The 26035-nt window shown below is 47.7% G+C and overlaps 1 protein-coding gene and 1 long non-coding RNA gene across 4 annotated transcripts in view; one reads left to right on the forward strand and one right to left on the reverse strand.

Moving 5' to 3' along the window:
- Positions 1 to 26035, forward strand: part of LOC142803587 (uncharacterized) — a 254867-nt gene that overhangs the window by 100754 nt on the left and 128078 nt on the right. The window contains exons 1-2 of one of the 2 annotated variants that reach the window (XR_012894179.1): positions 10116 to 12700; positions 14973 to 15072. This is a non-coding gene — a long non-coding RNA (uncharacterized LOC142803587). Of the gene's footprint in view, positions 1 to 10115; positions 12701 to 14972; positions 15073 to 26035 lie in introns of those variants that run through there. The other variant, XR_012894180.1, reaches the window with a different exon arrangement.
- The window catches only part of LOC119163950 (uncharacterized), a 185723-nt gene that overhangs the window by 76732 nt on the left and 82956 nt on the right, over positions 1 to 26035 (reverse strand). For both annotated transcript variants that reach the window (XM_075888846.1, XM_075888847.1), the window contains exon 4: positions 14723 to 14837. In XM_075888846.1, the coding sequence (XP_075744961.1) occupies positions 14723 to 14837 (115 nt within the window). The remainder of the gene's footprint in view (positions 1 to 14722; positions 14838 to 26035) is intronic.

Here is a 26035-nt window from a genome sequence, read left to right on the forward strand (position 1 = left end):
AACGTTTGTCTATTTGCATTGTATATGGTACTTTACCTGGTTGTGTATTAGTGAACCTTGAACTCCGTGTTTGGTTTGTCTTAAAGAAAATACGAAGCTTGCATTATGTCGCACAAGACTTGACACAGCGTAACTCGATCATTCTGAAGTCTAATCTGCTTGCTTCGAAACGCTGCTAATAGGCTTCTAGGTTGTTTCTAGGTTACGTCAAAACACATAGTGGATCGAGTGAAACAACACACAGTCACAGACACATGACACCGATGTCCAAGCTCCATGCACAGAAACTCGCGCTGAAGCCAAGCGTTCGCGCCATTCTACGGGCACGTCGTAGTTGGCGTAGGCTTTCCATCACTTCGGAGTCTTCTCGCAGCCGCCGTTACCTTTCCCATTCCCTGATATTCTCCCTTTTTGCGTGCTCAGGGTCTTCAGCACGCCGCTTTCGCTTCACATCAATTTCAATGTTGCCTTCTTCATATTTAATAGGCCAGCGGTGATATGTGGGATTTCCCAGTTTCTGTGAATCATACACGTTCATGATGATGATAGTTTTCTGACAACCGATGGCTGCTAAGAAGAAAAAAAATAGCAGCATATCCACGGAGTGAATGATGGAGAGTGGGGCGAAGAGTTCGTCCGTCCATTCGTTCTTGCTTCCGTCCGTTCATGCGTCCGTCAGTGTGACCGTCCATGCGTCCATCAGCCCGTCCGAGCGTGCGTCTGTTCGTGCGTCCGTCCCTGCGTTCGTCCATGCAGCCGCCCCTGCGTCCGTTCATGCGTCCATCCATATATCTGTCTGTGTCTCCGTTCGTCCATCTATTCAAGACTCCAAGTACCACCATCTCGCATCTTTTCATCATATATTCCCCATATAGAAGCACCGCCATCCAGCGGACATTCCAAGGACTAAACGGGAGGTAGCACACGCACACTTTCTTACGGCTTGCGCTTCGGGTCCACTTCCCACCTTTAACCACCTCGAGTTCATGGTATATACTAGTTCACTGTATTCATGGCACTGCGGCCGAACGCTCGCTAACCCTTTCGAAAACCAAGGAGGTTACGCCCAGCGAGTATGACCTAGCAAACTTTTTCAGTCAGACAGTGCTCAATGTACATGCCAATGGCTGCTAATGGGAAATGAGAGGCGGAGAATTCGGCTTTTACTTTCTTACGGCTTGCGCTTCGTATCTACTTCCCATTTTTAACCACCTCGAGTTCATTCATGGTATATAGAAGTTCATTGTATTCATGGAACTGTGGCTCAATGCTCGCTAAACCTTTCTAAAGCTAAGGAGGTTACACCCAGCGAGTATAACGTAGCAACCCATTCTTGTCAGATAGTGCTCAGTGTACATGCCAATGGCTGCTAATGGGGATCGCAGCTTGCGCGTTAACTAAAAGCCGAATGCTCCTATCTCTCATTCCCCATTAGCAGCCATTGACATGTACATTGAGCACTATTTTTTATTGTTCAACAACGCACAGAAGAAGTCTCTCACCGGCACCACCTTGGAGGTCAAAATGTTATACTCGTTACAAACTACGGGGGACGAACGGGTGCCGTTAAAAAAAGCTTCGCCCCTAAACAGAAAACCCAGGTGTGCGCGTAACACGCAGCAGAGCCACCGTGAAAGCTGGATGAAGGGTTCTACTGTAGAGTCCACTGTTAAGTTCCCTTGGGTAAATACTACAAGTATACAGTCGTATTCACTACGCTGCAGGAGAGAGAAATGAACATTTTTAGAACCAGGTGAACGTTATTTTCGCCCTTGCTGTAGGGAATAATCGGCTATGTCATTATTCGGCGTTCTTTTGAAAAGCGAGGTACCCGCGACACATCTGTAACGGGTCATATGTGCACATTGTTGATACTGTGATTGATGATGATTAATTATGGCTAAGACCTCCGTGTTGCTTGGGAAGCCTTAAAGCACTCACTTGTTACATAATTTGCATGAAGTGACTCCTGTTTACGTAATACTCCTCTACCACACATAATACACGGTCTGTTGACCTCACTCCTCTATCGACATCACGCTTGCGCAGTCTTTTTAACGCGGTAGCAATTATATGCACACCCTCGATAGGTTTCCTCCGTCGGCGTCGCCGTCATGTTCACTATGAAGTCCAAATTGATGCCATTCCCAATTCATAGTATGTTCTACTCGCGTGTATAACCGTGCAAGTGGGGGTGACGAACGCGGCCGGAGCAAAGATAAAGCGAGTCGGCCCATCTCGGTCGCTCGGAAGCCGCATGCGATAACATCCCCTCGGGCCTCGTGTTGAACCTGCCGTCGAATGCTTCTCAAGCAGACAGAAAACGTCCCCCCCCCCCCCCCCCCCATCTTGAACGAGGCCGAAGTAACGCAGAAGGGGGGAGGGAGGGGGGTTGTCACTTGAGCAGCAACTGTGAACTTCGATTTTAAAGCCCAACCTCATAAGCGCGAAAATGCACGCGACAGCGACGAGCGACGCTATGAGCGACGAAACAGGGCGTTCGCGCGACGTGTCGCGTGCTCGTTTTCGCGCGATCGCTCGGTTCTCCAGATTTGGAAACCGTCGCTCATCGCCCGGAAGTGCTGGGCTCAAGCAGCCAATAGCGAAAAACCGGAAAAGACGAAGACTACATAGGTGCACGTGACCCTGCCCGAGTCACGTATGCGCAACAAGAAATAACGCAATGTTTATTAAGCATGCGCATATAAAAAATGCTGCAAGGCAATAATAAACACTTTCCGTTCCATTACACAACAATATACCTTATTTTTAAATTGGAAACCGCTCGCTACGCGGTTTTCTTGGTGCGAGTTGACGGCCTCATGCCAGCAACAGTGGAATTCGCTCGCCGAGGCCGTCGCGTGAATGAGGTTTGCCTGCGCTATAGCGACTGATCGCGCGACGCCGATCTACGTCGCGTCGCTCGTCGCTGTCGCGTGCATTTTCGCGCTTATGGAGTTTGGGCTTGAGAGCGTCGTCGCGATAACTGGCGCACGTGCAATCTCGGCAGGCACGAGCGGATGGCTCGTAATCCCTTTTACGTGCTGCGCTTTCACCGTGCAAGAGACTGTGCAAAAAGCTAAGCCCTCTCTGGGAAGGCCGTGTAGTTACACAAGATTTTTTTTTGTAGAGTTACGTGAGATCGGAAGCTATAGCTGCCGGCCTTCGTATAGCATTGCGATTTGTTGCTATCGCATTCATTGATTCAACCTTGCGGGGAAACTGTTTTTTTTTTTTTTCGAAGGAGTTTCCATGAACACAGACGTGGCTCTGAGATAGAATACTTGCCTTTAAGGTGTGTTTAAGGTGAAGGACTTGGGTTCAATTTGAGCCCAATCGTTGATATTTAAGCGCGGCGCACTTCAGGACAGTCGTATGCTGTCATATAATGTCGTCGCTCGGTGTCACGAAGGCAGAACCATGAATAGCATAGCCATGAATGAAAATGGTTGAGGCCTGTCGGGCGATGTAAGTGCAAGCTAAAGAACATCAAAAGTTCGGAATTTCCGGAGCTCTCCGCTATATGGCGTCTCATGATCATACCGTGGTTTTGAGACGTGAAACCTCAGATGTTATCATTACGTAGCCATGTGTAGCATAGTCTGGCAAAACCATGTATAGCATAGCCATGTAGAGTATAGAACAGAAAGTGGGTGGAAAGGGGAAGTGAGTAGGAGTGCTGTGAGAGAGACAGAAAAAGGAGGGGAGAGAGAACTGCATTTCGAATGATGGTTTCCTTTCCCGGCACGCCTTATATAGTAGGTTGCACACTTGGAACGCCAGCAAGCTCACGGGTCCGCTCTTCATACAGCTTTCGCGTTGAGTGAAACTGCATCCCGCAAGCAAACCCATGAACAGCCATGTGTTAGTGTATGTGTATAGGAAGGGCGCGGGAAGGGGAGCGAGTGATGCAATGTTGCAGGAAAGGATGACGGAAGAGGGCACCACTGCATATCCTGTACCGTAGTGAACGTCAAACAGGCTCCATGTTTATAACGTTAGCGCGCGGTTGACCGGGAGCGTGTGAATGCGAAAAGATAGCTTATTTTTCGCAACAAGTGTCGATCCCTGCCTGCGGCAAGTTTTCTTTTCGTCCGCTTTACTTGCTGTTTCCTTATTGAATGATCTACGTCACAATTACTACAATACATTTAAAACAGTGCAGTTACCCTCCCATATATACGTTCCATGGTTCATCACGCGCTGATTTAATCAACGTTGTGCGAAACAAAGAAACGAACCCTCAGCAAACATTGTTTTTAGCTCATGTATCCCATCGAAAAGAGAGATATTCATTTTGATAAACACATGCGTGCTATGTTGTGTTCTGTTCTGTTCTGTTCTGTTTTAACTGTTTTGCTGTGGAGAGGTTGAGGTGCCTATTGCCTCGGCTACTCCATATCACAAAGTTCTGCAGCGAAAAATAAAATAATAATACAGAACGGTACCCAAAAATTAACAATACGGAAAAGAAAAAACATAATACCACACTGAAACCAGTTCAAATATCATGCCAATACACAGTTTTCTTCGCGCAGTTCACACAGTCATAAACTACTTACACGCACACCTTACTAATCTAATGTCAGTATATACATGACCACATTTTATATAATACCCATCTCTGGCTGTCTGTCATAGGCGCTTGTCCACTCCGGTCTCCACTAAAAAGTCTGTCAGGAAGATTATTGCCTTTTTCTGGAGATGCATCTCAGGCCATGGTTCAAGTAGTTTCTTTATTGTGAGGGCTATGTTCATTACACCTTGAATGAGTAATCATCCTAAGTCACGTTTCTAAGTTTCCCTATGGATTTAAAGTTCACCCAATGATTCCTTATGATGTGTGATATAACTATGAATGAGTGCAAAATGTAGATAACGAAGAATGTTAGTGCCGAGATGACAACGTGCTTGTGGGAGTGCGTAGCACCCTCACGCGAGCTTTATGCAAACTGCGTTTATTTGATCATCAGTGATTTAGATGTTAAAAATATTGTTACGCGTAAGAAAGACAGCATTTTCAGTCTTTTTAACGCTAAATGTAACTTGGTAATTAAAAAAATCATACAGAGGCGCTTCTCAGTTACTCATTTGCTTTGGTTTCTAGTTTCCAAATATTATCGCCGGTTACGGCAGTGCAAGTGTGATAATGAGAACTTTACTGGAATTAAAGTTAAGTAGCAAGTCATAAATACTTAATGAAAGTAGAAGTGACCCAAGGACGGTTCCTTGGGGGACTCCAGTGAGCACATCCTTCGGCGGTGATGTTATGTTACCCATTGTAACTACTTGCATTCTTTCCTGCAGGCAGCTGGTGAGGAGATACGGTGATCGGATGTTTTGTTAGGTACAATAAAAAAAAATTACTGATCGTTCGTGGCGGTGGCACAGAGTGTTCACCGTAATTGGCTTTTGACCCGAAATTGGCGGTTTAGATGCCTGCCGTGGCGGTTGCATTTCACTGGAGTCTCCCGAAACTTGGACCATTTGCGCTTGTTGAACGCGCTTTTAGATCTAAATGCGTTGGCCTCTAGCCCATCACCTCAATCCGGAAGGCAGCCGAGCGCCGTCACCACTGCATTACCACGGCGGCATAGGCAGCAGGGCCGCTACATTTTCATTCGCATTCATTTACAAAATTCACTGAATCTGAAACGACTAGACGTCAATTTACTGGATTTACTAGATTCACAGACGTCCTACAAACAACACAGCAAGAAGAAGCCGAAAGAACGTCACACCTTTCCCGGCTTGCAACGGACTTTTTTTTTGTTTGTAAACTCCTGCGGGAAAGGCCATGAAGTCGATTTATACCGGTTATGCTAGGATGGTCAAGTGTTTAATGTGGTCTGTAAAAGTGTTCTTGTCGTTATTTTCTTTATACAAGTACGTTCGGTACAAAGTCTGCTATCGCTGATGCGCGGTAGATCGACTTCGTATCGGTTCAACCAAGTACGAGGCTGTGCGTCTATTTCAATAAAAGGCGTTTGTGAAACTAGTAATCGCCAATGGCCTCCGGCCGATGTCCCATTGGCTAGCACGCTTCCTGTGCCTGCAGGCTCATCGAGGCGCACACACGTACAAGCCGACTATTACCTCTTCTTTCTCCGTATCCACCAGTTCTGCATTGTACTCATTCGAGTTTCCGTTGGAACAGTGCCCAAAAACTATTTCTGTCAACCAGCCGGCCTTTATTTTCCGGAAGAAGCGTAGCGAAGTAGGCCCGCAATCAAGCAACGCACTCCACGCACAAAGCATGGATGATTTTATTTTTCCTCTGTTTCTCTCCCGTCTTGCATAATTGTTGGCGTCTGGTATAGCGTACTTGTACTGTTTAAGCGTCGTTTAGCAGGGAAACCGACAAAAAGTGGGCGGGCACCATGGATATATACGGAGTGTGGAAAGAGGCCGACAAATCACCTTAAGCAAATGAAAATAGGGGATAAATAAAACCTTTTTTTTTACACTGATATTACGTTTATATCTCGAACGAAAATGGGTACGGCGATATAAAGCCTTTACTGTTGTCCCCTTTTCCGTCTGCGGTGTAAACCCACGATCGCGAATCGCCGCCGAATGACCAAATTGACCACCCTGCGTTTCCTTTGATCGAGGCTATTAATAATGTGCTCTGCTCACAACAAAAATTAAGACAAAACATGCAGCGCTACGCGCGGGTGTCACTTGCATACCTCGCATATTATGTTTTTTGGCACTTGTTCTTCATGAGGCGGAAATGTAAACCCGTGTGCTCAGATTTGGGTACACGTTAAAGAACCCCAGGTGGTCGAAATTTCCGGAGCCCTCCACTACGGCGTCTCTCATAATGAGATCGTGGTTTTGGGACGTTACACCCCACAGATCAATCAATAAATCTTCATTAAGGTTATCAATAATAATGAAAACATCAAGTACCGCATTTAAACATGTCTCGCGCAGTTCTGGGAGGATGCTGGAACACGTTATCGATAACGAAACTATGAGACCCTGGAATGCTCAAATAAATAATTTTCTGACAAAGGCGGTAATTGCATATATTAAACAATTATGAATCGGGCCTTTAAAACATGCTTATTAATTTAGTAACTACAAACTCCATGCCTTGCATAGACCGTCGAGTTGACCGAGGGCGCAAACTTCGCGCCTCTGCAAGTTATGGCGCACAAAACTTGGCAGAAACCGAGTATTAGAACATTACTCTTAAATCTCATCTATGCAGCGCATTTAAGCAGTTGCCGCGAACAGTCCATTAGAGTTTATTTCCTTCGTTTTTTTTTTTTTTTAACTGCAGTCACCGCTGTGCTTTGTCAAAGCAGCACGAGCACCAGTGTTGCGCTCGGGATGACCAGACCGCCCCTGACAAGGACGTGTTTTTTCTGTGCAGACTCACAGCTCTTGCCTATATAGACACCACAGCACAACGTGCATCGATCTTCACTCTCGTACTCTAAGTCTCGTTACGCTTGACAGGTAATCGACAGTGATTCCGCTTGCCCGATTACCGGCCCTTAAGTCACAGCACCTTCAGAAGAATCTTTATGCGTGCAAGCAGTGCTTTCTGTGCTTATCTCTCCCCTCACGTCCAGAACTATTCGGCAGTCGTAGATTGTATTGTTATTCTACATCAGCACCGCGTGGAACTTAAGCGGCGCCTTTTTAATTCTGCCAAGGAAGGCTCATACACAGTCTTAAGATATCACTGCACTCCCCTCCTCCCCCTCCCGCACCAATACCTTCATTGTCGGTGTCTATAGAATAGGGCTCCTTAAGGCTTACACTCGGATCGCAACACTATGTCGCGAGTGTCCAAACACAGTTGAACTGCCAAGCATTCGGCTTATTGAACAAGTAAGCACGAAATTCAAGTTTACTTCCTCAGCGCTTGAGAAAATTCTCTTCAGCTTTGGGTCGGAGTGAACTGGTTCATTTTGTTTAAAGCGACCATGATGGTTTCATAAAAAAAATTGCGCCACAGCATATCACAAGCACATATTGTTTCTCGCAAATATGTGAATGGCTATAGCAAGTCGTGTTCTCACAAATACTCGTACCCGTCGCAATAGAAGTGGTGTGAATAAGCATCTTTTCGTTGAGTCTAAAACATACTTTTCAAGCCATGCGGAGATCGGCGTGTGAGTTGGGGGGGGGGGGGGGGGGAAAGTGGCTGTAGAATGGGGAGGCCAAGTTCCGAAGTTAAAAAGTATGTGTTTTGCGTTTACACTATGTAAACCCTTAATGTGTGAATGTGTGCATGTACAGACGTCAGCACCTTAAACACGAACGCTCCGGCGCGTGTCCTGCAGCAGTTTGATTGACGCTCACACTACGGACGTTTGGGTTATGTAGGCAAGATGCTAACCATACATAACCGACATACTATCCAAGCCTACCGAGGTATTATCTCGGCAGGAGCGCCCAGCAGTGCGCGGCTGGCATCAATCAAACTAGCCCTGACCACGCATCGAAGTGTTCGCGTTGAAGGCGCTGACTCCTGTACAAATGTATACACGCACACACCCGCAAGTGTACATACTCTCAACAACAACGATTGTAGAGAGGCTCGACATTCTAGATGTCACGGGAAGTGTTACAAGCTAAACTTTTTTAGCGAACGCTCTTGGAGAAATCTAACGTGTGCCATGATTTTAATTATTTTTGATTTTCTCGCACTTATTTCTCCCGCCTCCCCCTCTTTTCCTCTTATCTCTACCTGCGTCTCTTCCCACACGCATCTTTGACCATTGTTCATCGCAACACTCTTAGATCTTTTTTATTTCTGCTGTCTGCTTTCGGAAACATCATCATGAAGCGACGAAGTGGGATTTTATTTTCTTTATAAGTACGCCATTTTTCTGCTTACTACGCACAATTAGCCCTCTCTACAGCGTTCCAGACCAAACCACAAAACATTCCTCGAAAACAGGCGCAATAGGTCACCCCCGTAATTACCCCGTGTACTATATCTTTCTCCCAGCTCGTTTTCTGTGTATCGTGCGTATAGGACCACGGAAAGGGAACGCTATGAATATTAAGAATGACCCGTGAGAAAGTGAAATCAGGAAACGAAGTAGTCTGTGTAATGCTAGTCATTTCGACGAGCGCAATCGTCCATTGAGAGAAAAAAAAAATGCCAGACTGCGGTGGTGCGGCAACAGCGACGGAGAATGCGTCCCTTTCGGGGAGGCTCACTGCGGTCACCGGGAAGAACCGTTTCTTGACCGCCAGGAAGGCAGTCAGCGCGGTGAAAGTGCTCCAGAAGGCAGGAGGGGGGGGGGGAGGGGTACGAGACCATCCTTCTTGTGTGCTGGCCGACGGCCAAGGCACCCAGCTGGCGCAGCTGCCAGCGTCAGTGGTGGCGGCGGCGGAACCGGCGGTTACGGACCACTGGTCGCCGCGCCCGGCCGAGGCCGGGACGCTCGGCTGACGCCGACGCCAGCTGCCGGACCTGCGAAGGGCCACGGCGCACCTGTGCCTCCAAGCCGCCATCGCTGACGCTGCCCGAAGGCACATCCGCCACCCGAGCGCTGACCCTGTTGGCCACGGGCCACGACTCCCGGACCCGGAGAGGGGGCCCCCTCGAAAGACATGACCACAGTGTGACGTAGAAGGGGAATCTCAGAAGGGATCTATCTATCTATCTATCTATCTATCTATCTATCTATCTATCTATCAGTTTATCAGTCTCTCTGTCTGTCTGTCTGAGATCTGTCTGTCCATCTGTATTCGTAGACACGGATGCCTGTGAATTCACCTAAGACGACTCGAAAACGAAAACCACCCAGTGTGTGGCTTTTTTATCGGACACTTTGGATCCACGTTCAACGTTAGATAATCTAAGTTTTATGAATTTCACTGTAACTAAACAACTCAGTGGTAAATTCATTAGTCTTATCCCCAAATGTTTATCTGTCACTAATTAACTTGAGCTAAAATACTTTCAGCTGATTAACTAGGGAACCACTAGTCTTGTTTTTGTTATCACCTTAGGCAGTCACATTCATGCTCCTCTCGCTTTTGCATGACTCTCGCATCCCTAGACTAAACGCGATTTGTCTTGCTTTCTCTCTCTCACCGTGGCCCCGCCGTGGTGGTCTAGTGGCTAAGGTACTCGGCTGCTGACCCGCAGGTCGCGGGATCGAATCCTGGCTGCGGCGGCTGCATTTCCAATGGAGGCGGTAATGTTGTAGGCCCATGTGCTCAGATTTGGGTGCACGTTAAAGAACCCCAGGCGGTCTAAATTTCCGGAGCCCTCCACTACGGCGTCTCTCATGATCATATGGTGGTTTTGGGACGTTAAACCCCACAAATCAATCAATCAATCTCTCTGACAGTGGGAGGTAACGTTCGCATGAGGAATGTCAGGCGTTCTCCTTAAACATGCCGCGCATGATTCGCTTAGGAGGATTCGAGATATCTTACACAGGAAAAACGGCACCAACGAATTCCGTTATCGTAAACATGCGCAAGGTTTCCCTTCGGGGGAGAAGAGGGGGTTCGTCGCAACGTTCTCCCTCTTCATATCATGACAATGTATGGAGCTGACATTGCGCCCCCCTCTCACTCGCTCCTTGTAATGTCAGAGTATGAGGCTGGCTTTGCACCCCCTCCTCTCCACCCCCTCCTTGTGCGCACGCCTATGGCTATTATGGCTGTTGGTACAGAAGTATAGACGACCACGGCAGTACTGAGACAAAAGCAGCACAGATGCTGATGGCAAATGCGGATGTAATGGTGTAAAGGAGAACGAAAAGACGCTGCAATTACGCGTGGTGAAACATGTAATAAAGTGCAGTTGGCGCGCTTAGTCCGGTTTGGGCGTTTCCGTATTTATCATACCTGAGATCTTCGACATCAGTGTTGCCAAACCTACAAGAGGCATTGAAGGATGTGTATATGCACATTCATCTTATTTTTACGGTTGCAATAAAAGACAAACAAGGATTAATAAGAAGAACGTAATAGCTGAAATTCCAGATATTCGTTCGCCTTTGTATTCACATACTACGACAGTAGAAGACCCTCATGCCGTACATATATGTTAATGAACAATTCAGTTGTAATGCGCCCCTCGACACCTTCACCCGCGACGATAGCACTGCGGAAATGTGATACGTACGCATCACTCAACCGCCTGGCGTTACATGGCGTCGCATGTCACAATAGCGCTTTTAGTGCACGGCAAAACTACTCACGTGCGTAACAAACGTGAAGCGTGTTACGTACGGATCACATGCGTGATTACGTAGCAACCGCACATATGCCATCGCAATTTGAGCGCATGGCGGTCTGCGCATGCGCACTGCGCAAAACGATATTCTGACACACGCAAAGCCGTCGTGTACGCAACGTACGCAGTACTAAAACTCTTCTCCTATGGTCCCTTAAATGCATGTGCATACCACTCAATTTTCGGGTGCATCGAACGCGCCGTTCGCATAAAGGAGGTGTGACCTTTGGTGGCTGACTGATTTTAATACCGGAGGTAAAAAACTCGGTGGCAATCTGCAGGGCGAAATTTCGCCTTCGCTCACGGTTCTTCTACAATACTTATCGCCGCTTGGCCTAGAGAGATCGAAGCTGTCAGAAAAGACTAGCTTTGACGACGCTGTTTAGAACTTTCCGGCGGCTTCACCCCTCGTCCCCAGAGTCCTTGAACGGTTGAACGAAGCGTCCGAACTGTTATCGCTCTCGAGCGGCCATTTCGGCCATCGTAGCGAAACAGTTCTTAGAACGACACAGCCCTTTTCCCGTTACACCAAAGACGGGGATTACCGGTGCCGCTATTCCACTCTACTGGTTGTAATTCCTTACAATCTCTGCGCTCTTTTAGTCACGCGGGACCATGAAAAAAGTTGCAAAGGAACATCAGCGGCCTGTTGACCCCGACCCAGCCTATTAAATGGCTTCAAACAATCACACGCAGGTGAAACTCCGGATATCACTTCTACGGACGCACAGGAAATGACATGCGTAACTTTAAAATGTAAGAACTAACAAGTCTATCTGATATATTTTTGAACATATTAAGAGGAAAGATTGAACCTAGGTAGACCACATCATGACAGGTAACCGACAGACAGTTGGAGCATGCCAAGATATGTAAAGAGTGGCCGAGGACGCTAAATTGTAGTTTTGCGTGAAATTAAGCAATTAGGAGGCATCAAACGAAATCGTCTCGCGCCGGACAGGGCTCGTTGGAGATCATTACGAGTATACTTTGACCTGCAATGGACAGGCTGACGATTATAGCTCACATATCTACGTAAGACATATTGCATTCCTAACACAACGCGCCACATTATGGACGCATGATTTTCTGCAGGGAAGTGTATTCAAGAATGATTGTACAGCTCAGTCGTGCACTTGATGCAGACTCAGGTTTACGCATGAGCTCAACTCTTCAACATGGCGTACACATTGCGTCTGTATGAGTCATCCGCGCGCGAGAAGCAGTGCACGTGCAATGTGTCTCGGTGCACGCATTCGAGTTTCTGAGACACGTGCGCCCTCGCGATCAGTGGTACGCGACGTCGATCACCACGTCCAACGGTCCTCGCCGAGGATGCCAGCCTCTGACGGCTGTTCGGACTTCAAGGAGAAAGGGCTGCCGTCGTCACTCGAAGGACGACGAGAGCGCCGCTCAGCCATGCGTAAACGGCACAGCGAGAACAGTGTTGGCGGCAGTTCGACACCGACGCAGGTAAATGGGGGAAAAAAAAGGCAGCCATCGTTGATTGCAGCGGCGTTTCCGCCCGGAAGAACTCGACGGTTGAGGATCGTGCATGCGCGCTATACTTGCTCTGAAAGAGTGGCTGCGAGGAGGTTCACTTTCGACACCGTGGCAGCCGCTGTATAGGCAAACCATGTGCTCTACAACACTAAGATTTTGTGATGACCGCATCTATTCTTCTTTATAGGTGCTGGAGAAACGCTAATAAATTATTCGTGGGTGTCGAACAACTGACCGACATTAGAGAGCTCTAGTATAGCGGAAAACTGCAAACGCAAGAATGTAGCGTTAGTTTTCGTACATTGCATGCTCTAATCTGAGCATGTGCAGAACGTTAACGTAGCCTCAACTCTTACGTACGAACGCTATCGTGGCACGTAGCGCTCAACGCTAACGCACACAAGAGATCCCGTACGTATGGCAAGATTGCGGTGCCTGTTGAGGCTAGAGCCGTCCACTTCGAATCTTTATAGTCTACAACCTGCATTGTTAAGCGCCTTCACTCTCACATGCTGGTCGTAGTTGATTTAGGTTTGAGTAATGAGGCTGATGAAAGAAGCACGTTTTTGAAATAGACACTCGATTTGGGGTGCAGGAGGTTTTGAAAACTTGTCTACGAAGTTCGCTCATGTTTTCGATAGCAACGCAGAGATGGCGACACTGTACTAATTAGCTTGTTTCCAAAATAAGGCAAGTACCACCACAAGTCAAGATGAGCCAGCTAAAAGAAGTCTCGAGGAATACACGATTACGGCATATGTCGAAAAAAAAAGAGAACCGTTTCGTTTCAGGCCGTCAGACACAACACTGAAACAAATGCGGCATGGAGACGCAGCAACGGTGACTTGAGGATTCTACAATGCACAGAGTGTTTCTATAACTAGATAGTGCCGTAGATGCTTGCGTTTGTGTTAGCGGTAATGCCTTCCGCTGTACTAAAAGATCACTATTTGGTGGGCAGCGCGTTCCATTAGAGCGTTAGCACTGATAGGCACGCTAATGCTAACGTAAGCGTCTTCCGATGCAGTAAAGCTCTCGTGAATATATGGCCGTTCATCCTATAACTCTTGCTTAGACGACACATGTCAGCCAACAACAGGCAACAACTAGTCGTTTTGTGTAGTATACTTTTCAGAAAAAAAAGCCTGACTGAAAGCAATGTCGTAATGAAGTTAAAGGTTGGTTAATTGTTACAAGGACTACAGTGTGGTTCATTGATGAATATCTTAATTATTTCGGGGTAAGTTTGCCTGCATGAAAGCATCTTAAGTATGACAACCACACAATATACAAATACAAAGCTTGGTTATACGTCCATTTAGTAATTAATATATAATTAATTTAGGAACATTGTTTGATTAACATTCTAGGTTAATATTACCTACTGAATATATATATATATATATATATATATATATATATATATATATATATATATATATATATATATATATATATTTATATATATATATATATATTAGGTGGGGTGAAATTCACTGGATCCGGTGGAAAATGCGGTAGAAAAAGAGGTCGACAAACGTGCGAAAAAACACTAGTTTTACTACTAACGTTTCGGCAGGCCCACCTGCCGAAACGTTAGTAGTAAAACTAGTGTTTTTTCGCACGTTTGTCGACCTCTTTTTCTACCGTATATATATATATATATATATATATATATATATATATATATATATATATATATATATATATATATATATATATATATATATATATATATATATATATATATATATATATATATATATATATATATATATATATATATATATATATATATATATATATATATATATATATGCCACATTTTCTAAATTGAACTGTGATAGTTTGAGACAATGCGAGAAGAAAGAAGGTCTAGGATAAAGGAAGGGAGAAAAACTGTCCTCGGAATCATGGACAGCATTGTAGATCATTGAAAAAAAAGTGCTGAGAAGCAGTGGTGCCGAAGCTGATTCGCATTTGCCCACTCACCGTTGGCGGTCGCATGAGAGAGCGGTGTGCTGTTCGGCTGCTCCAGGGACTCGAGGCAGGCAAGCCGCAGCTCCTGGCGTCCCCCAGCAGAGCCACGGCTCAGTTCGAGAAAAACCTGCATGTGCAGCACTAATCTCAGATATACGTGCTCTAACTGTGGAAATTGTAAACGTGCAAATTACCGCTGGTGGTTGGAGTGCATGCAAAAGTGGTGGCGAAATGGGCCCCCCTTGTTTTGTGTGCTTCACAGATGTGAATACAGCGACCTTTGTTGACAGACGCCCTGAGAGACGATTCCCTGTGGCAGCGTTCTGAGTCGATCCCACGTGGGGACGGGTGTAGAGCGACGGGTAAGTGCGAAATCTTTGTTGTCTGGTGCGAAATGAAAAAATTACCATCGAAAGTGATACTGCAAACGCATTCCACGGTATCATTCCTGCTGCCTATATATGCGTCGCATCATCTGGTAATCTTGGTCCCACGACAGTGATTCCTTATGGCGCTAAGAAGTATACATAAACGCAGTCATTCTTAGTACATTATCAACTGGCGTGAATTGTGTAAGAAAGAGCAGTCAGGCGAATTGACAATCGTACACACGGTAGCTAGACTCGAGGCAGAACTTATAACGCTGACACACACACACACACACACACACACACACACACACACACACACACACACACGCACACGCGCGCGCACACGCACACGCACACGCACACACACACGCGCGCACGCGCACGCGCGCACACACACACACACACACACACACACACACACGCGCGCACACGCACACACACAGTAACTGACTTTTAAAAAGCACTGACTATCAATAGAAGTTTCATTGAAAAATATCATGCAGTGGGCCCCATCTCGGACATCATTTTGCGTCGACAACGAGTTTGTGCCATGCATGTGCTGATGTTTGCGCATGAGCATGTCTTAGCTGAAATTTTTCTAAAAAAGATCAATTGTCTTTAGTAAATATTCATTTCATAGTAACACTACTAGGCCGCACTTTTTTCCCCTTTTTTTGCCCCTGTTGTAAATATTGCGCTATATTTTACACTGAAAATGAACGTGGTAGATAGAAGAGACGAAAACAAGCGTTTATTTCAACTTTGTGAGTCATCTTTGAGAATGTGTTACAAAACGTAAGGTTATATGAATGCTTCTGTTCATCTGTCTTTGCGTATTCCACTCATTTGCGTTCATGGAAGAGCCGTCGCTGCACACAGTTACTGTGTGAAATAACATCGATGTTTTTAAACCAGCACGATTTCTCATGGTTATGACCTACGCCGGAGGTCGAGCTCTTCGATGTCCTTCGACATCCTACAACAGAACCGAAAGTTGGGCTAGTTGGATATGCATGGTATAACTGTCGTTCAAGAGCACGAATAAACACACAAAAAAAAGAGAGGACAAGCGCTTTCTCGCAACTAAACGATTTATCGGAGAGAGAAGAGTTTATAAACAGGCAACCAAAATCAGCGCATACGTGTGCAGGCAAAAAGTACAGCGTCGCAACTCGAGAACACCGAGCAAAAGCGGAAAGATTATCCAGAAGCATAATCTAGAAAAGCAAACTCTTTATCGTGGAGCGAAACCGAAGGCTGGCTTACGCATTGCTCTCCTGTTTTTCCTATGTGAAGAGCTTGCATCGACTCGTGAGTTAATTGATTGTTAGATCGAAAAACCACTTCAATATCCTGAAAGAGAAGATAGCAGCCGCTTCCCTTTCCAATAATCTACTCTTTCCAATAAATCGTTTAGTTGCGAGAAAGCGCTTGTTCTCTCTTATTTTGTGTTTATTCGGGCGCTTGAACGAGAGTTATACCATTGATATTATGCGTCAGCTGTAATCTCCCCCCCCCCACACACACCAGTTTTATTATCGTTATAATCACTTGAATGGTCCTGAAGTCAGCGCAGTTATAGTAGACCTTACGTGCCCTGATCCAGCAGGTAGGGCTACGGTAAATTCACACGGTGAAAAAAAGATTACTTTGCGCACTAGCCTCTAGCGCATGCTGGCGTGCAATTCGATCCTGCTCACTGGAGGCACGAAACGTAGTGATCCGTATAGCGCCCCCCTCCCCAGCCCGCTTCGTCGCAGAGTTGGCGCGAGACCGAGATCACCGAATTCCATACCGCCAATCCGACCCGGAGAGCGTAAAACCCCGATTGTGCCGTCTAATAACGGTGGAAAAGTATGAGATTTCGGCTCCATACCGTGCCGCACGATTAGTCTTACAGGGGTAAAGCGGTGCCAGCGTCGGCGAAACGCGCTTACGATCGAGGCGTCTCGCACCACCGGACTTCCTTGGCGGCTGCAGCGCATGGGCGCGGCCCGAGTTTTTTAAGATTCACCGGTCGGCGAGCGAGGCGAACGGCTTCTGTGTCGCACGGCTTTTCGCGAAGCAGTGTTGTTGTGCGTAGAGCGGTCATTAGAGAAAGGGGGGGTCGCCAAGGGCGGAGGCGCTCCGCCGAGGCCCGGGTCCGGCCACACCGGCCCAGTTTCCTTCGAGGCGCGGGCCGCGGCGGCGAAAGTGGTGCCACTGCTTGACGCAACAGCGCGGCGCTGGTGGCCCAGTTTAAAAAGTCGCCCCCATCGGAGAGGACCATTGTCCGCCACGCGAGCCGCACGCGACGCGCAGCGCCATTGTCGACCGGAACAAAAGGGCGGCCCGAAGGACGCGCGCCGTATCGGTTCGGCCGCGCTCGCCTCGCCGCCGATACGCATCGCGCCCCCGACAAAGCGGCTCAGGGAAGCCGCCCTCGAAGGTTGCCGAAGTTTCGGAGAGAACGTTCAAAGAAGTGCCACCGCAGAGAAGGCGGATTCTCTGTGCAACGAACGACGCCGAAAGGGCAGCCGAGACCGATTCTCCCTCCGCCGCGGACGAGGATTACGTCAGAGCAAAAAAAAAACAACAATAAAAGTCGGACGTGTCGAAAGGGTCTCTATCAGGGGCATGACAATGACAAGCACATATGGCACTACTGAGGAAAACAAGCGATTCCAATTGTCCCTGCCGCTCCAGCAGTGTTGTTGTGACGTTCCGCTGGTGAAAACGAAGCTCTATTCCTCACCATTTGATCTTCAGTGGATTCTTCAGTGTTGTTGTCTTTGCTGATTCTTTTTGTATCATCACGAACCAACTTGCCGAACAGCTCATTTTCATGATCTTCGAGCGGAACAGAAGAAAGAAATAATCGCGTGCTGATATTTGAGCGTCACTTTCAAGAACAACACATGGCTGAAATAATCAGCCACCAAATGCTACGTAATTATTGGTAGCCCACGTGTACATAGCTTTGGAACAGAACCAACAGTGCTTCAACTGATTCGGTTGTCGAAACACTTTCGCGTGCAAGCTTCGTTGTACTATTAACAGCAAAACCTTGCTGGACGTTGGATCTACAACGAATGCGAATTTCTGCTATATCAGGGTTTATTGCTTGAAATCAAGCTGGTTACTGTATAGGTCGGAATGCCAAGTGTAGTGTGGAACGTTTATTTTAAAACTACATTCCCATACAAAGAAGAAAAGTTCAGATTTATCAGACACTTGATGTTCAACCGCAAACTTTTGCTGTTTTCAGTACTTCTTGAAGCAAAAATATTTAAGTGCAAAGCAACACACGGACCGACAAAGGGGACGGAACCGGCGCTTCATTGTAAGCTGTTTCCCTCGCTGTTTCATTGTACTTCCAACCCGTGCAAGCAGTACTCAGATACAGAAGGTGAATCATGTGTCCCTGGCAGCCTAGCCCCGGGTACAGCAACAACCGTTGGGCAAAGAAAGTTTATTCAACTCAACTGATGCGTCTGGTGTACTTCAGAGCACTCGAAGCATCGGACGTTTACAGAAAATTTGGTGATGCGGCAACATCATAGATGCCTATTGCGTTGTACCGCTATACGCCATCTTCAGTGTACACCGATGAGTTCAGTGGACAACATAAGCTGACGTGAAGGCGAAAATGATCATGCACACGCACACAACACTGCGATCGAATACGAGAGGCTCGTAAGCACGTATGCATTCTTCCGCTAATGATTTGCCCAACACCCTGTTATACTCGGATTTCTACTCCGCGGTGATGACCATAAAACCTGACAGTATCCCTTGATCACTCACGTAAGGCGACTGGAAGACGAAAGTTGTTTTCTTTCTCTTCACAGTTCATGAATTTATTGTCCCTGCCCCGCCACACTCCTGAAACTTTGTGCACCTAGTGTGGTTTAGCATTGCCTCGAAGATGAGAGACGCGTCACGTGATTTTGCACGGCCTCCGTGATTGGCTCACCGTTGACCAAGTTAACATACCGTGTGATGACGTGTTGACGTAGCGTCACGTCAACTGTCTTCTCTATGGCGTCACAAATTTTGACTATCTGTCATGTCATGATGACTTCATGCGGTGGCGTCATCACGCTATGATTTTTGGCACTACTCGTGTCAGACGCCAATCCAAAACCCTGGTCAATATTCACGTTTGATGATCGAGGCACCTAGAGCTATCACCTTTAAGAAAAAGTAGGGGCGGTAGGCGTTTACGAATGCTGGCTTTGCATGGCATCTCTTGTGACACATCATGCGTCACCATATGTGTACCACTTTATGCTTATGTGGCTAGCCACACCATTAACCTGTTGCAACTTGCTGATACACAGGGACCACTGAACGAGGACAGGACGTTTGATTCTGTGGTCCCTGTCTTTCTTATCAGCGCTATGGCTTCATTAGAAGTCGCACACTAAGTAACCCCAAAGTCTGTTTGTTTCTACTACCATTTGTTTCTTCCTTTCCTTTTTGAATGCACAAGCTTTCGCATTCGATTTCACATCTCCAATGGCCATATTTATTAATCGCCAGTTTCGTTTGCTGGTATATTCGACACTCTTCGTCACTGAATTTTATACGTCACGAGGCTATTGGGAAGTCTAAACTCAGTCACTGCCGGCTCTTGATGACAGAAAAAGAAGCATGAAAAACAAAAGCAGTTGATGCTGCGTTCAGACACTGTATCCGCAAGATCAGTTTTCCTCGATTATATTCCTTTACTGGCCCCGCCGCGGTGGTCTAGTGGCTAAGGTACTCGGCTGCTGACCCGCAGGTCGCGGGTTCGATTCCCGGCTGCGGCGGCTGCATTTCCGATGGAGGCGGAAATGTTGTAGGCCCGTGTACTCAGATTTGCGTGCACGTTAAAGAACCCCAGGTGGTCAAAATTCCCGGAGCCCTCCACTACGGCGTCTCTCATAATCAAATGGTGGTTTTGGGACGTTAAACCCCACAAATCAATCAATATATTCCTTTACTGTTCTCGCTACGCCTCGACCACATCAGTGCCGAAAAACCAAGAAAATACCACACATCTCCCCGTAAAGGGAACCCTTAGTTTGAAACAGCCATGCGTTTGCGGAGCGAGCAAACGAGCGCAATGAGACACTCTAAGCAGCTCTAAAGTTATTGTACATGCTCAAAAGTAGCATATACCGTAACTAAGCAGCGCTCTACCACAGAGCCATCTAGTGGGTGCTCCGAATATTAGGAAGGCTACGGCGTGGCCTGAGCATGGCGGGCGCGCGGCACGCCCCCGCCATCTCGGTGGCTATGGCTGGCTACGATGACGGACAAGGGACAAGCGCCGACCGTAAACTGCTACGCATCTAAAAACGTGAAGTTACAGAATTCATGGCTGCACTGTTGTGGCTCTGGTCACCTGCGATACATTAGTGGAGCAGGTTGGGACTGCCTAAAGTCCCTCTTACCATCTGTGGCTCTGGCGTCAAACCAGCCGAAAGAAATATCTGGCACGCTATCTGCGATTAAATTTAGCGATTGGATGACCCCAGTCGCGTGTATCGTTTGGCCATGCATTAGCGCAACAGCCGGCAGCACAATGCAGGCGCGTAAGGTAACAATGGAGTAATTACTACAACTGGGATACTACGGGTTTGGTATACCACGGGTGTTATTAGCTCATGTAGGGGGCAGCCATCTTTGGCCGGAGGGCCACAGGTCAGGCGGAGCGAACAACCGCGGCAGCATCAGGCCTGTTTTTGGCTTGCCGTTAGCTGTGACGTAACAGAACCCGCGGCAACCATGCCCTCGTGAAGGTGATAGCACAGATCACGATTATGTATGCGCGCTCCAAGCGCAAGCGCAATAGTAAAACAATCTTGTATACACTGCGCAGCTTTTACTCGATGCCAGCCCTGAGTGAGCTCGGTACTTTTCGGTGCATTCCCGCGAGGCGAGATATTGGAGCGAAACCGAAGCATCCGAGACCTCTTCCTGTCAGTGCACAGATGCGGTCAGACATTTGTAGAACGGTTAGGTAAGAGACCCCGGAACGACGTGGCACACCGGTTGCCTTCGGCGCTGACTCACAAAAGAGCCCCGACTCATGCTTGTCACCGTCGCGCTTCACGACGCTCAATCGCTTCCTCGAAATTTTGCTTCCTTTCGTTTCTTCGCGCGACGACCGAAGGCGAGCAGCGTCCGCAGTCGCCGTTTCCCTTCTCTGCGCCAGTTGCGCGCTCTAACCTTGGAGAAAAGGAGTACGCGCCACTGCCCGCTTGAGGAGCCGCTTTTTGACCAGCTCTGCGCAATGAACGGCTCTCGAGGAAGGAGAAAAAAAAAACAGTCACCGTTAAGGGAGAGGACTCGCGCGAGAGAGCCGCCTGAAAAAACGAAAAGCACGCGAAGAAAAAAAACGAGAGCGCGCTTGCAGCAAGAGCAGCCTCGGCAGGCGCGTCCAATTTCCGGTTCCGCGCCGGCCACGGGCGACTGGCTACGCGCGCGTCGGTGCAAGGCTTCGCCTAGAACCAAGTACAGAAGTCGGGGGGGGGGGGGGGGGGGATCAGAGCACTACGAACCCTGTGCGGACCAATGGCAGTCATTGGGAAACTGTTCGCGAACGGCGCGTAATAGAGCCGCCTCTTTCGAAAGTTTCCTTTTTTCTTTTTTCGCGTCAGGGTTGAGCTTCTCTGCATTGCGCGTTCAACGGTCGAGACAACGAGCCGCCGCGGGTCGAAAAGCGGGCCGCGAAAAATCGTCGTGATTGCTGCGAGCGCGAATCGCGAGGGTCAAAGAGATACACACGAGTAGAAAAGGCGGGTGCATGCCGGTGATTGCCGCGGGATACGCACTCGTCGAAAACATCGAGAGTGGCACAACGCGGGCGAGTTGTGCGGTAAAGCAGCCACCGGAAAAGAAAGTGTAGACGTGGATGGATTCTATGAGCGTCACCTCCTTAAAGGGGCAGTGACGTGTGCCACCAGGATCGACAATGAGGAAAAAAATATCTTTTAGGAGCGAAGCTCCTTAAGGCGTGGGCTGTGCGTCCCCTGTATGTAGCCACCTCTTGTTCAGTTCTTGCAGTGTTCACTAGATGGCGGTACTTGTAGCTGACGGCATTAAGTATTACGCTAGCCACCGCCCGATCTAAAGGGTACAGCCATATCCATCCGTCCATCCGTCCATCCGTCCGTCCATCCATCCATCCATCCATCCATCCATCCATACATCCATCCATCCATCCATCCATCCATCCATCCATCCATCCATCCATCCATCCATCCATCCGTCCGTCCGTCCGTCCGTCCGTCCGTCCGTCCGTCCGTCCATCCATCCATCCATCCATCCATCCATCCATCCATCCGTCCGTCCGTCCGTCCGTCCGTCCATCCGTCCGTCCATCCAAAAGATGCAAGATGTTATAAACTAGACGGCGGTACGTGTAGTTGATTATGAAAGATGCGAGGTGTTATAAAATAGGAATGATGCCACATATGGCGCGTGTCATCGTTCGATATAGTGCGGCGACGTACGCTAGGGGGAGCGTTGCAATAAAATCGAGTGGGCAAAATGTACGGAGCATTCATGGTTTACCAGGTTTACCTCCGGAGCTTCGCCCACTCATCATCATTCACTTCGTGGATGTGGCGCCACTTTTTTTTAAGTTTGTCTATTTCTTTCACTGCCCGGCTCTCACCCTCTTTGTCTATTTCTTTCACTGCCCGGCTCTCACCCTCTTACGGCAGAATACCATTGATATTATTTCGACGTCAAACTAGAGAATACAAAGAGAGAAAAATGCAGAGGAAAGGCAGGGAGGTTAACCAAGTTTGGCTCGGTTGGTTGCCTTACACTTGGGGTGAGGGAAATGGGGAGTAAGATAAAAGAAATAGATGGATAATTAATAAGAGTAAGAAAGAGATGCATAAACAGTCAGCTTGAGACTACACAGCACGGTCTCGCGATGTTCGTTCACAAGCGCTCGTGAAGTCTGCTGTACAGTGACTATAGTCACAGTAGTGATGATGTGGGGCTTAAACGTCTTCTTACTTTCCCCATTAATTATCTTTGACATTGCTCTATACTTTTTCTGCCGCCAATAATCTAACTGTTTCTTATTTATGTTGCGGATGTGTTTATCTTCCCATTGTTACCCAGATGCTTCGTATAGGCTCGTGGCCAAACGTGCAGGTGATATCTCCCCATTCAGTTACAACATGCTCCGTCGTTTTCTTGACTTCCCTACATCATGTATGTGCACTATTTTCCTTCTTCTCTGAATTTACGCGTTCTAAGGCAACCCGACTTCCCCTAAAACAGTGAAGCGCTTCCCCTTGATTAATCACAAAATGCCTCTCTCCTTATTTGTTCTTGAGTTTTCATTAGTTACTCACAGCCACGCCCGCTAGCGGTGAGCGACATCGTGAATTGTGGAAGTGCAAGCATGTATACAACACTGCTTTCTACAAAAGTAGCTGGCACTCGATTCAAACAATTTTGACGGCTTCCCCCCCCCCCCCCCATTGTCCGAGCACGACTTCACTCCCCTGTATGAATATCGGCGTGAGCAGTGAAATCGAATACGCTCAAGTCTAATACTCGTTTTTCTCGTGTTCTATACCTCCTTCTGCGCAATCAAGGAAACTGTAATTTAGCGACACCTTACCTGTCTGAACGTATGACTTCTAAGCGGTGTATATATTTATAGATCCGCAGTGAACGTCGCGGCATGGCGCCACGTGCGGGTATACGTTAATTGTTTCCGAACTCTTCGGTGCAGGCTTCCGTGCTCCGGGAAGCGAGGCACGTGAGCTCATTACTTAGTTGTGGGACTACGGTATACGCTGCTTCGATTGGGAACCACACCCGCGTATTCCTTTTCTGCTCCACGTGGGCGCCGTGCAGCGTCAGTACGCGACGCCGCTTCGGCGCCGCCGCGTCTCGAGCCGTTATTGAAGACGGCCGCTAAAATGTTGTTTTGCCTAAACCACGCGCTCAGATCTCGCTTACAGATTGCGTTTCCTGGTTGCAGGTTTTCTTTACTGCGAGCGCGCTTCACGTCTGTGCTCGCCCGCCTCTCAGATGGTCCCGCCGATAGAAGAATAACAGTTTGTCATCGCCTGCGGCGGGAGGCGGCGAGGAACCGGCGCGAAGTCTAACGCGTAAGGACTTGCAAGGAAGGAGCTTGCCGATGGCGATGTAGAGCGATTATTTTTTGCTATCGTATCACCGGAGGTGTGCGCAGGTAACTGCCACCGATCATGGTATTATACCACAGTGCGATCGCGATGTGTGCGCGAGATTCGAGCTCGGACAAGCCAGTGGTGGTCAGCATAAAAAAAAAGACCTTTTTAAGCTTTGTCTCTCCCGTGGTTACGGAACACCGATCGCGCTTGCTGCCTCCAAGCTGCAGTGCATTTCATACCGACATGAGTGAGTAACAACCTCTTTTGTGCTCAGCCGTAAGGAAAACGCACCTTAGTGCAGGGGAAAAGAAAAAAAAAATATTTCAGCTGAGCTGGCACAGTCAATACTGCCTCTTACAAGAGTTACATTCATCTTTCGTTTTTTTTCGTTTTTTTTTTTTCGTAGCATCAAGTGAGTGCCACTTCCTCACTGAAAACATCAGTTTTATTACCTTAACGATGAAAGCCTGTGCCATGTCTGACACCTGAGAGAGAGTTGTCATTTCGTAAAACTCCGAATTAGTAATGACTCGCATGATTCCTAATGTTCTGATGCGAAGCGCCATGTCATTCTTATTTTTCGACATTGGGACTGTACGGAGGACTGAAACTTGATTGTCGAAGCACCGTCATTGCTCTTGTGTAGATGTATTCCTCTCACATTCAGTTCAAAACGAGTCTAACGAAGGTAGTCTTGAAGGCAAGCATGTACTTGCCTTCATTACACTGACTCTGCTCGCTCATCGGATATCACAGTGTCGGTGCACTGAAGTACGACACGAGTGTTTATTGGTCCGAATCAGTGCCGTACAAATGCCACAGTACAGCCCAAAGAAAGGCAGGAGTCAAGGAAATATGAAAGCTTGTGGTGGAGGGAGCAAAGGAAGGACAGGGTGGTTAACCAGTTCTTAGACCGGCTGGCGACCCTGCGCTGGGGAACGTAGAGCTTCTCAAAATTAACTAGCGGGCGCCATGGCGCTGCGATCGTTCAGCGAATATGGGAATGATGGGTCTACGATGGGTATATGATGGGTATATGATGGGTTAGCGATTATGGGAATGATGGGTAGTACACTAATTTGCTAAGCCTTCGTAACTCCGAGCTTCGAAGGCACTTGTGTATTTGTTTATGGATGTGTTTTGGTTTTGTTTCGAATAAAAGAACGGACTGTTGCGAACTTCGTGGCTAGATTTTAATTGGTGAGCCTAAAGTGCTTAGGTACCGAAGTGCAACTGATGATCATTTGCTGATTGTCATTTCGTGACAACCATGCCGCAAGCCACACCATGCCAAACAGAGCCAGAAGAACGAAGACTCACTCCCATGCTCGTTCGGACGCCATGCGTTGCAGCTCCCATAGACACTAGCGCCAGAGCTCCCTCTAGTGTACTTAGAGGAAACTCTATGCTGGGGAAAGAGCTGAGTGGAATAAGAGATGACAGAAAATGCATGTTAAAAAAGAGAGAGAAAAAATCGTAGGCAGCAGTTGTGCTGGAGCCGACGCTTCGACAAGTGTGGCAGCTTGGGCTAGTTGGTATGGCATGACGATAGAAAGCGCGAGAACAAAACGACGACACAGAGACAAGAAGGACACGAAAGCACTCGTGTCTTTCGTGTCCTTCTTGTCTCTGTGTCGTCGTATTGTTCTCGCGCTATAACTATCGTTATTCGACAAGTGTTTCGACGTTTCTTCAAGGCTGCTTTCATACGGTTCGCGTATGCTCCACGAACGCCGACATGGCCACAATCGATACAGGTGACAGGGCTGCGCAGTTACCGATGACGTAAACGGAACCACGTAAACTTCCTGCATCGT

The sequence above is a fragment of the Rhipicephalus microplus genome, chromosome 3 (assembly GCF_043290135.1).
Source record: "Rhipicephalus microplus isolate Deutch F79 chromosome 3, USDA_Rmic, whole genome shotgun sequence".
NCBI lineage: Eukaryota > Metazoa > Arthropoda > Arachnida > Ixodida > Ixodidae > Rhipicephalus > Rhipicephalus microplus.